The following is a 12,633-nucleotide window of genomic DNA, read 5'->3' on the forward strand; positions in this document are numbered from 1 at the left end:
TGGGGAGCCCATGTGGGGGACGTTCAAACCCAAGGTCTGTGGTCCACACAGGATCTTGCCCTGCATATAAATGTCAAGGAGCTCAGGGCAGTCCAGCTGGCATGCGTGGCCTTCCGCTCGCACCTGGAAGGCAGAGTGGTCAGGGTTCTCATGGACAACACTGCCACAATGTTTTACATCAACAGGCAAGGTGGGGCCCGCTCCTCTGCCCTCTGCCAGGAAGCCCTCAGGCTGTGGGACTTCTGTATAAGTCACGACATTTGCCTACAGGCCTACCACCTATCGGGCGCCCGGAACTCGTGGGCGGATTGCCTGAGCCGAAACTTCTCCTCTCCTCACGAGTGTTCTCTACATCCACAGGTGGTGCTCAGACTTTTACAAGCGTGGGGAACTCCCCAGGTGGACTTGTTCGCGACCGGTAGAACCGCTGGTGTCCCAGGTTCTGCTCCAGGGGGAGGCAGGGAGACACGCAGGTTGTATCTCTGTTGCCTTCCTCCTATCCTGGTCAGGCCAGCTTCTCTATGCCTTTCCCTCCTGCGAGCCCGCTGATCGGCAAGGTTCTGGAGAAGATAAAGACGGACGGAACCAGGGTCCTCTTGATTGCCCCGGTGTGGCCCAGGCAACATTGGTACAAGACCCTCATGAGCCTGGTGGTCATCCCACTGTGGCCATTGCCATCCCGCCCGGACCTGCTCTTCCAGGACCAGGGCCCCCTCCTCCACCCCAATCTAGCGGCACTCCACCTCACGGCGTGGCTGCTCAATGGTTAGGCTGGGAGGAAAGGACGTGCTCGGAAGGGGTTCAGCGCGTCCTCTTGGAAAGCAGGTGACCCTCCACACGTCGAGCCTACTTGGCAAAGTGGTCTCGGTTTTCCCGATGGGCGGCTGAGCAGGGTGTTTCCCCTGTGGCTGCCCCGATCCAGCTCATTTTAGACTATCTCCTTCACCTTAGAGCCCCCAAGGCCTGGCACCCTCATCCATCAAGGTGCACTTGGCCATATTGGCCTATCACCCGCCAGTGCAGGGGCACACAGTATTCTCCCATGCTATGATTAGCCGATTCCTTACGGATTGGACCGTCTCTTCCCGTATGTTAGGCCCCAAGTTCCGCAGTGGGACCTGAACTGGGTGATGTCCTGGTTGACGGGTCCCCCCTTTGAGCCGTTAGCTACATGCTCTTGGTCACAGCTCTCGTGGAAAGTAGCCTTCCTGGTGGCGATCACATCAGCTAGACAGGTCTCGGAACTCAGGGCCCTGACCTCCGAGCCGCCGTACATGGTGTTCCATAAAGATAAGGTCCAGCTCCGCCCACATCCTTCGTTCCTCCCGAAGGTGGTCTCCACCTACCAGATGGGTGAGGATATTTTCCTGCTGGTCCTCTGCCCCAAGTCCATGCGTCCAGTGAGGAGCGCTGCCTCTACACGCTGGATGTGAGACAGGCTCTGGTCTTTTACCTGGAACGGACTAAGCCGTTCAGAAAGTCTTCGCAGCTGTTCATCGCCTCGGCCGAATGCATGAGGGGTCGGCTGATATCCACTCAGCAGCTCTCCAACTGGATCACCTCGTGCATCCATACCTGTTGCTACTTGGCAGGAATTCCCCCGCCGTCAATTGTGAGGGGACACTCGACTAAGACGTAGGTCCCGTCGGCTGCCTTTTTAGCCCATGTCCCCATTCAGGACATTTGCAGGACTGCCACATGGTCTTCAGTTCACACATTCACCTCGCATTATGTGATCATCTCCCAGACCAGGGAAGACACTAGGTTCGGCAGGGCTGTGCTCCGTCCCGAGAGTTTGTGAACACCTACCCACCTCCAACAGATATAGCTTGGAATCACCTACTGTGGAATACACATGAGCAATCACTTGAAGAAAAGACAGTTACCTTTTCTGTAACTGATGTTCTTCGAGATGTGTTGCTCATGTCTATTCCACATCCCGCCCTCCTTCCCCTGTGTCGGAGTTGTCTGGCAAGAAGGAACAGGGTGGGGGAGTGCGCAGCGCCCCTTATACCGCACCATAGAATCGCCACTCCAGGGGTTGCTAGGGGTGCTCCCCTACGGATACTGCTAGGGGAAAAACTTCTGGCAGGGGTGCACGTGGCGAGCACACACACCTACTGTGGAATAGATATGAGCAACACATCTTGAAGAACACCAGTTACAGAAAAGGTAACGGTCTTTTTCACTGTTTGCCTCTTAGAGGTGCTTCTGCAGAACTCTGATTGTAAACCCACAGATTTCATATGCATGGCTGAAAATATAGGGTTATATTAAGAACTGAGTTGCCACCTTATCTGTCTAATTGTTATAGTATCCTGGTGCTAGATATTTTCTGAGCAATTACTCTGATTGCCATTAAATGTAGTTTTTTGTAGTCTTAGTAGTATTCTCGTAGTTGGCTGAGTCACTAGCATGGCTATTCTTCATAAGATGCTGAGCTCTACTGGCAGGGTTTTCAAAATGTCGTGTCTTCTGGGATTTTTCAGCAGTAAGGAGATGCTATGGTATGGGTGTTCTTGATATTTCCCATCATTAATAGAACTATGTAAGCTAATAACATGAATCACATATTCACAAGGAAAACTAAATATTAGGTTTACTTCCCTTTGTCTGCTTTAAAAAAAAATTGTAATTGACAGACGAATCCAGGAAAGGGATAAACAGTGGCTTGATCGAGTGCAACAGGAGGAAGAGTACCAGCGGCAAAAAAAAATTCAAGAAGATGAAAAGCCAAAAAGGGAAGAAATAATTAAGAAGACAGACAGTGAGGATAAGGGCAAACAGGAAATGCAAGATAAATTGAATAAGCTTTTCCATCAACATCAAGAGCCAGCCAAGCCAGCCATCCAGGCGCCCTGGTCAAGTGCAGGTATGGAAGAGTAAGGAAATCTATTGCATACAGCTGCTAAAACATAGACTCCTCCTCCTTACGTCCTGGCTTCTTATTCCGTATGTTGGATATTCTGTATTCAAACTAAGTCACTAATCTTGTTTAAATAAATGGTTTAAGGCTTACATTGTCCACTGTGCATCACTTCTGGGCACTGTTGCTCTCCCTACAAGTGTGGAATTTAATAGAAGTCACATAGGAAGTGAAGGGGACTGGATGAGATGCATCATGCAGCTTGGAGAAGAGAATTTAGTTGTAAGCTGGTGCTTGTCTCCAACAAACTATTATTTCTCAAAACAATGAGATAAAATAATGTTGCTATGTTTCACCTTTTAGAGGCGAAATTCCACTTCAAAAATAACTTTCTTCACCCCTGTGTACAGTTTGTATGCTAGTCTATAACATCTGCTTTGGGATCCTTCAAAGTAGAGGCAGTATGTAACTAGCTAGTCACATACAATTTAAAAAAAAAAATCCAAATTGTTTGGAAAAAACCTTAAAACCAGTTAAGGGGGAATAAATACAGTAGATGTTATCCATCAGCCATATAGTATTTGCCAGATGCGATTTAACGAGGCTGTAAAAGGTCACTATATGGAAAATGACCATCTATACCAGGAATTTACTGATCAAGTTAATCCATTACGTCGGTGCAATGCTTCAAAACAAAACAGGGAAAGTTGTAAAATCATTGTACATGGTTTTAAATGCAGTTATTTTCTATATAAATAGCTGTGTGTTTCATAAAAGCTAAAAGCATATTATTTTAAATAGGTGGTGCTAAAGGAGAAAATAGAGAGAAAATGTAAGTTTAATTATTTGTTTGCTTATTTCCCCTTATGTAAAATGGGGATAGTACTTACTCTGCCTCTCAGGGGCATTGTGATAATTAACACTTTGCCTCTCATTTTTTTTACCTCTCTTCTTCTAAAGTGCTTCACAAACATTTTTGTTTAGTTTTTAATATGTATTTTTCTTCCTCTATATATAGAAAAAGCTCCACTAACTATTTCTGCTCAGGAGGATGTAAAAATAGTATATTATCGGGCATTGTATCCTTTTGAAGCCAGAAGCCATGATGAAATCACTATTCAGCCAGGTGACATAGTCATGGTAAGAAGAGTGTGATGTTGCTTGGAAAACTGTACTTTGTTTTACATCTCTGCTTCTGTTTTTATACCAGTATTTTATTCAACCTAACTTTGAATTTACATATACCACAAGTATTACAAGCAAGTTGTAAAGACTGAAATGTACAGTATGTGCTATCATTTATTATCTCTGCTGTTAGAATAATGAGAGAGGCAAGGTGGGTGAGGTAATATCTTTTATTGGACTAACCTCTATTGGTGAGGGAGATAAACTGTCAAGCTCTCACAGAGCTCTTCTTCTAGTCTGGGAAACTTAGGTCTGTAATGTAGGACTGGCCTATGTCAGTATAACTATATTGCTCATGGATGTGGAACTTCTACTGATACAGCTACTGCCAGGGAGTGGATTAACTACGCCAACTGGAGAAGCTCTCCGGTTGGCATAGTAGTGTCTTCACTAACATGCTACAGTGGTACAGTTGCACCTGTGCAGCTGTGCCGCTGTACATGAAGACAAGACCTTACTCAGAGTGTCATAGCTAAATACAAAATAGAACAGTTTACCATAAATAGTAACACACATTTCAAGGGAGCGTGCAAGGTGAAATTGCCTGTTAACACCCCTCTAAGGCACAGGGAGGAAAGGGGGGTTGTTAGTGGGTTATAGATTGTTGTGCTAAACCATCAATCCAGTGTCTCTATTCAGTCCATGATTTTTAGTGACTAGTGAAGTTAGAATTTAAGCTCCCGGGCCATCTTTTGAAAGTATTGTGCAGATTTCCTTTGAGGATGAGGACTGAGAGGTCAGATGTAGAGTGATCACTTTGTGAAAAGTGTTCACCACAGGTGATGTGGCATTTGTGTCTGATCGTTCTCCTGTGAGTTCATTCGAGAGCTTAGTGATTGTCTGGTTTCACCCACAGATTTGCTATTGGAGCATTTAGTGCACTGGATGAGGTACACGATATGTTATGATAGGTATGTGTAGAACCCAGGGATCTTGAAAGGTGCATTTTGGAGAGTGTTGATCATTGTAGCAGGTTTTGCATCTGTTTTTCTGGCAGGGTCTGTTGACGCTTTCATTTGTCCTAGCGTGTGGGGAGCTTGCTTCTGATTATGAGCTTTGAGAGTTTGTGGGGGCGGGGCGTTGTTTGGAGGTTTGAAGAGAGGGTTCAGAAAAGATTTCTTTCAGGATGGGCTCCCCATCGAATATGGGTTGTCGTTGTTTGATAATACCTGTATGGGTTCCAGTATGGGGTGGTAGGTGACAAGTAGGGCTGTACTGTCGGGGAGGGGCAGTTATTTCTGTGTTTTGAAGCAGGTTCTGTTTGGGTGGCCTGTTCCATGATGCGATCTACTTCTCTGGAGTGTCCTTGTTTGGTGAAGGCAGTTTTGAATGTATTATGGTGTATATCCTAGACTTTCTCCTCAGAGCATATTCTGTGGTTTGAGTGCCTGCCTGTAGATTAGATTTCTTGGTGTGTTTCAGGTTTTTACTGGGTCTATGAAGATAGGTATAGTGATCTGTGGGTTTCTTGTATATGGTTGTTTGTAGGGTTCCATTGTTGGAAGCTGATTGTGGTGTCCAGGAAGTTGGTGCTGGTGTGGGAGTGTTCCAGAAAGAGTTTAATGGACTTTTGGTGGTTGTTGAAATTGTGGTAGAAATCTCTGAGGGAGTTTGTCGTCCATCCAGAGGATGAAAATATCATGAATGTATTTCAGTTTTTGTGGTGGATTTGTCCAGAAATTCTTCAAGTTGGCCCATGAAGAGTTTTGCATATTGGGGAGCCATCTTAGTACCCAGGATGTTCCCATGGTTTGGACAAAATGTGTTATTGAATGTAAAATTGTTATGAGTGAGGATGAAATGGATGAGTTTGGCGATGTGTTTAGGATGCATATCTGAGGGTTGTCCATGGTCTTGTAAATATTAGAGGTAAGCAGCTATGCTGTCATTGAGGGATGTTGGTGTATAGGGAAGTGACATTCATGGTGGCAAAACTGATTTCTGAGGGAGGTGGTTAATGTTGCGGAGTTTGTGGAGGAAGTTGGTTGTGTCCTGGAGGAAGTTGGCTCTTTGTGTGTAGAGTGATTTGAGGATGGTTTCTATGAGTCCCAATAATACTTCATTAAGAGTGCTGTGGCCAGATATGATGCGTCTGCCTGGGTTCCCTTGTTTGTGTATCTTGGGAAGCACATAGAAGGAAATCACGGGGGAGGAGTTTGTAGAATTTCTCTTGGAGTTGTTTGGGGAAGGATTTGATGATATCCTTAAATTTATGGGTTAATTATGGTGTGCTGTTGTCTGAGTTCTTTGTAGTAGGTAGTGTCGGAGAGTTGTCGGTTGGCCTCAGTGTAGTCATCGTGGTTGAGGACTATGATGGTACCCACTTTGTCTGCTGGTTTGATCACTGGTGGTTAGATTTCAGGGACTGTATAGCTGTTCTGTCAGCAGTGGAGAGATTGTGGTGGATGTGATGTGATAAGATTAGAATAATGGTCAGTTTTCTTAAAGTTCATTATAATGCAAGGTATAGATACAGTTTGCTCATCAGCTTTATCAGTCTTAGTATAATAACTCAGCTCTAAATGAGTTTGGTGACAGGGAAGTCCAAAGTGTCTGAACAGGTTCCCAAAGTCAACTAGTCTACAGTGAGACATTTGGTCTTGAAGACAAATAAGTGACACAATCATCACTGTCATAGTCACTTCTGAGGATGGTTGCTGTACCTGGAGGTCAGAACAGAGTATTAAAGATTTGTTTGGGCTATAAAGCCTATCTAAAACTGTAGTACTAAAACAATGCAAACTATTCTAATTCCAATTTAAAAAAACTCAACTATATTAAGAGAATGTTACGGTTAAATTAATGCTATGTTAAACACTTATTCTGAGTTAGGAAATGACTACATTAAGGTCACAATCTATATGTTATGAACTTTAATTACATGATGACCATTTCTCCAATAATATATTTTTTCTACAATTTCTACTTTGTCATAATGATCCAGTATAGGTTTTTTTACTTGTTCATACAATAACTTTTCCTCTCAAACATTTTCCCCTACTTAAAAATGGCTGAATTGTTTTGCTGAAACACCTTAAAAATTATTTTTTCAGGCAGGGACAAAGTAGAGAAAATGTCAGTCTGACAAAAGGAAGTTTCAGAAAGTGATAAGCAACTGAAAACATTGTTGGGAGTCTAAATGGAATGGAAATGCTTATACATCTTTAATTGTAGTGGTTGGTACCACTGGGATAAATCTGCCTAAAAATACTGTGGAAGTATAACTTGCACTCTTTGTAATTCCTAAATCTTTTAAAAATTGTAACTGCAATTGTCAGTAACTATATTTATTAATGTTTAAGAATATCTGAATAATTGGAATAAGCGTTATTAATATTGTAACATGCAAATGTCATTTTACAATTTAAAAAAATTCTCAATGAAAATATTACGTAAAAATCTAGTTAATTTATGAAAAACTATGAAGCAGAAGCATTTTGACTTTAATTCACTACTTGATCTTCCTATCATAATGAGTTCTTTTTTAAAAAAAGCTGTCACACTCCGGTAAACTTCAGTTGGGTTTTGGAAAAATAAACTTTCTAAACTGTCATATCTTAATGATATCTAGACATTAGTAAAAAGAAGCTCTGATCAACCTTTTCTTCCTTTTTGATTTATTCAGCAATATCACAATCTGGTGTTCATGACATCATGAAGATTGGATTGTGGCATTACTGAATGATTTAGGAAGAGGCCCAAAACCCAATTGAAGTGCAGTAATTTCACTGAAATGTTGTCACTTATCCTTTAGTAAAGAAGTGAGGTTGGCAAGTCATCAGTCAAATGAGAAAGTATGCAGGCATGTGGGGCTCTGTAGGTTATTGAAGAAAGTATTAACTGGATTATTCCAGTCTCAGGGAATAAAATGTTTGCTAGAGGTACAGGCATACACTGAGCTTTGCTTGAGGAAGACTAAACTTCAGTTTACTAAATGGCTCAGGGGACATAATGAAATGTTGGAAAATCAGTATTCTGATTTCAGGGGACACTTCTGAATTTCAGATCACGTTTTGGATAATCTGCGTTCACCTGTACATGACTTTTTAGGTTTCGCTTTTAGTTTATAACAGGGAAAAACTGGCCTCTGGCCTTGGCTTATTTTTATTTAAATATCTTTAATTACTGTCAGAGCTAACAACTGATTCTAGTGGGATTGCTCTCCTGCTCTTTAGTAATTGCTTAATTTGTGAAATGTGTTATAATTCTGCCTTACTTTCAAATCATTGCTTTCCTCCTGGAGGTTAAAAGGGAATGGGTAAGTATGCTGTATGACTGTTAAGAAGTCTGCACAATCTTTTAATACATTTTTATAAATATAGCTTTACTGTCAAGTTACATGTTGTTGTTTTTTCAATTTATCTAGGGTAAAATTTTTGAGAGACTTAAGTCCCGTTGTCTAAAGTTACTTAAGCTCTTAAGTGCCTACATCACTTAAGCATTCAAAAAAAAATGGCATGTCATGCTTCTAAAAGGTGTAAGTCAATTATAGTTTTTGGAGAGTAACAGTTTGCAAGCTTATGTGTTAAGATATGTCTAAGATCCTATATATCAGGGATTGGCAACCTTTGGCATGCGGCCCGCCAGGATAAGCACCCTGGCAGGCCAGGCCGGTTTGTTTACCTGCTGCGTCCACAGGTTTGGCTGATCGCTGCTCTCACTGGCCCAGGCCAATGGGGGCTGCAGGAAGCGGCGCAGGCTGAAAGTTGTCGATCCCTGCTATATAGGCTGGCCTTATGACCGTTTAAATGCAAGTTAAACTCTGGTTAAACTTTCAGCTTGTCTAAGCCAACCAGTATGGACTGGGGTAAAACGAGCTAATAACAATCAAGTTCTAATGTTGATGAAGGCCTATAGTGCTGTGATTTGGATTGGTCCGTGCTGGCTGGTGAGCACTATCCAGCTACAACTGGAATCCTGCCTCACTTCTAACTACTAGTATTTTGAGGGAACACAGTTAAAGCATGGTTCAGTCTGACAGTGCAGACAAGAGTTAGGCTGTGTGTTACCATGTTCCGGAGCCGTGCTACCGCCTTGACTTTAACAGGGCTGCAACATGGTTTGAAGAGTTGGTTGAAACGCTGTTTGCCCTGTGAGACTGAACTGAGCTTTAAGTGCTCTCCAGCTCTCTGGTAATTTAAATTCCTTTTCCACCTTTGCTGTAATGTATGTGTGGAACTGCAGGACCTGTGTGGAAGGGGGCATTTAATTTTTAGGGGGTAGACAAATAACCAAAGGGTTCAGGAAGTATGTACCAGATACAGATGCTGGCTCTCTCTAATACTGGGATATTTGGTTATATATTCATGGTCTCCCATTGAATCTGTGTGCATGATGGGAATACAGGTCAGAGTTGAGTTAAAGTACGTCAAATAAAATTTTTATTTATGTTTTCTGTTGTTTAACTTTTTTATTTTTACCATTTAACTTGGAGTTTTTGGCTTTCCAAGTTCCTTAAACTTTAAACATATTTTTAAAGATTATTTTCGTATAAATTGTATTTATAATTATTTACAGCCTTTCCTACAGCTTAACCATGCATTTGTCTTGGATTGATAATACTTTTGAACCTAGACAGCCCCTTCCATTCCAGGCTCCCTCTCAAACTGATAAATTTCTAACTTCTATTTCATTAGCACTCTGTATGGAGGAATGCTGTTTATCTTTCCTTTTGACTGGATATTTTTCTAGTGGAGTGGATGTTAATGAGTTCATTTGTTTTCCTTTGGGTTGGGCATCTTTCCATCCCCTCCCCTAGCACCAAGCTGAAGTTCCTGAGCAGATTCTGATGGAACTAACCATCTCCTGTGTACTTCAGTGTTTTGGAATGAATTTGCAAGTAATTCCATGAAGAACACTTGGATTATTGATCTTAGTGGCCTGGGTGTTAGAGGAACGTAATTCAGGATCAAATAGCTCCATTTCTGCCCAGAGCCTAAAGCAATTTCATAATAATGCATAGTAGTCTGTAGTCAGTCAGTTTTGTCAACCGATGGCGATGGAGACTATTATTGTTGTTTTGTAATATGTCGGAGCCTAGAGATCTATGCCCCGTTATGTTAGGTACTGCACAAACATAAGAAGATGGTCACTGCCTGGAAGATTTTACATTCTGAGTAGTAGTAAGGGTTTCATTCATCTTCTAAGATGAAAGTCAGCTTTCAGGAAAGTAGATTTTAAAAAGAAACGGATAGTGTTTTAGCAGATAGAATATATGGTTGAAAAAAGATATCTAATGGTGGCATTTGTTTTCAATCTGATTAAATGCCAGAGGTAACTGGATTTCTAATTTTTTTTTTTTTTTTTTTTTTTGTCATTGAGTGTTCTTGTGAAGTCTTACAAAAGCTGCTTCTTTGAAGTTCTACAGTGCTATACTTTAAACTTTTAAACAGGTCACCTACCCTCTATAAAGCTGGGAAATCATAATTTTTTGTAAATGTAAAAAGATGGCTTTTCATGCTTATAGAATATTTCAAAAAAGCTAATGTTGATTGAAGAAACGGAAATTTCATCTGCGTTATTTGTACTGTTTTAAGAATTTGCAGAGTTTTCAATTCTGCTTAAAGAAATCTTTAATCACTTTTTAAAATCATTCTTGTATATTTCTCATCTACTTGTGCAAAAAAAATTTAAGTCATTTAGGCAACTATATCAGTGTGATCCATTTTTAAGAAGCCCTTTTTAGCAGGTTAAAAAGACAGCTTGTGACCTATTGCTGAACTTATTTATTATTGATTTCAATCATCACCTTAGCAATTCCCAAAGAGTGCAAATGATGTCAAATGTTACTACAGTGTGAATTATTCAACTTGAAGAGTCAGATGCTGATATTTACTCCCCTCCCCCACCCCATTTGGCAAGATTCACCCTCTACTGTGACCTTCCGTCACTCAGAATGCCATCTCAACATGGTATTCAGTGCTGCTGCAGTGGAAATTTTGCTCTGCACTGCAGCAAAGTCACACTGGACTAGTCAAGCATGCAGTCCATTTATTTCTGTGTTTGCTGTGAATTAATAGAACTGAGGCAGAGATAGGCCCAACACAAAGCAGAAATAATGGATCGTTTTATGCTAACTGGAGAGTGAGGGATACAAACAGTAGCAGATAGGCAAAAAGTCAACACGTGGCCTAAGGCAGAGTGATCTGTCAGCTGTAGAGGGGAGTAGTCTAGGGACAGTTGCAACCGAACTGGTTGCTTACTATTTCAAATTAAGTAGCTTCCATGCAAAAGAATTTTTCCATCCTTCCTCTAGATTTGCAGAAGTGTCTGCAGTGATTCTGTAAAATGATTCCTTGGCACGATCCCAAGTCACCTTCTGGCTACATCCTGATCCACAATGTGCGAGCAAATCATATTGCGAATCTCCATTGCTCTTCGAGAACAGGAGCAGTGTGCATGTAGGTGGGATCCAGCTGTCTATGCAGGCTTTGAGCCAGAATTGTCCTGTGCTCACTCGCTCTGGAAGTATTCCCCTTTTAGCCTCACAAATGTTTTGCAAGGTAAAGCACACCACACTAATGTGAACTGCATTGGCTGCACTGGCATTCAGATGGGTCCGCAGGCATCACCAGCGAGCTTTTCAGACTCTCAAAAGTGCATTCCGCTACCATTTTGCAGCTACTCTGTACTTGTATTTGCTTTTTCTTAGGTCAGCAATGTTGGGGTACAACTTTGAGCTATGTTGGAAGCGGGTATGCGGGGTCCCCCAAAATAACTGTGGGGACAGAAACACCGTACACAACCTAGTTTTTTCTGCAGAATGAAGTCCCTTTGCGGTACAATCCTGACCTCCTGAGTGCCCTGGTGTCGTGAACCTTTCCTGTGTCCAACATAGGTGTTCATGAACCAACCTCTGTTGTCCACTGAGCCTTGGATAATGAGTGAAGAGTAACCTTTTTGGTTCACATATTCACTGGCTCCTTTTAATGGATGAAGTATTGGAATGTGTGTTCCTTTGATGGTGCCCGCACAGTTTGGAAAGCACATCCTCTGAAATCCTGCTGTAATTTCAGGGACTTTAATTATGGCAACCACCCATGGGTAGATTGCAGTTTTGATAGCATGACAAACCTGTACAACAGTCACCCTGACAGTTGACTTCTCAACCGTGAACTTGTTTGCAATTGACTGACAGCTATGAGGTGTTGTCAGCATCCAAAGGGTGATAGCCACCTGCTTCTGTACTGGTATGGATTTCTGAAACTGAGTGGTCTGCACTGAAGGGTTGGTGCAAGCAACTTGCACAACTCCATGAAGATCTTCCTCATTCGGAATTTCTGCAGCCACTGGTCATCATCCTAGGTTTCCCAACTGATGTGGTCCCACTACACTACGTTGTTTATCTGGGACTAGGAGCAGCAGTCCATCCATGGGTATACTGTTGCAATCCCAGCATTCAACACATCTGTTCCTTGGAAGCTTAGTAAATATTTGTTTGCCCTCTTGGTTAGTCATCTTCAGCATTTCAAATTTTTCTGACCCATTCTATCCATTATCTGGTACTGGACTGCATGAACATTGGTCCCACAAGCAGTAGCAGGAGAAGAACCACATTGTGGACTTGCTCCTTGGCTTCAACG

General features: G+C 42.1%; 1 protein-coding gene across 36 annotated transcripts in view; it reads left to right on the forward strand.

The window, feature by feature from the left end:
* ITSN1 (intersectin 1) overlaps positions 1 to 12,633 on the forward strand; it is a 200,261-nt gene that overhangs the window by 118,686 nt on the left and 68,942 nt on the right. For 35 of the 36 annotated variants that reach the window (XR_010600018.1, XR_010600015.1, XR_010600017.1 and 32 more), the window contains 2 exons: positions 2,643 to 2,872; positions 3,885 to 4,006. The exons of the other annotated variant lie outside the window; for it this stretch is intronic. Coding sequence is in view for 32 of the 35 variants with exons in the window: in XM_065589903.1 (XP_065445975.1) it covers positions 2,643 to 2,872; positions 3,885 to 4,006 (352 nt within the window). In the remaining 3 variants the exon portion in view is untranslated. The remainder of the gene's footprint in view (positions 1 to 2,642; positions 2,873 to 3,884; positions 4,007 to 12,633) is intronic. 36 annotated transcript variants of the gene reach the window in all.

The sequence above is a fragment of the Chrysemys picta genome, chromosome 1, assembly GCF_011386835.1.
Source record: "Chrysemys picta bellii isolate R12L10 chromosome 1, ASM1138683v2, whole genome shotgun sequence".
NCBI classification, from domain to species: domain Eukaryota; kingdom Metazoa; phylum Chordata; order Testudines; family Emydidae; genus Chrysemys; species Chrysemys picta.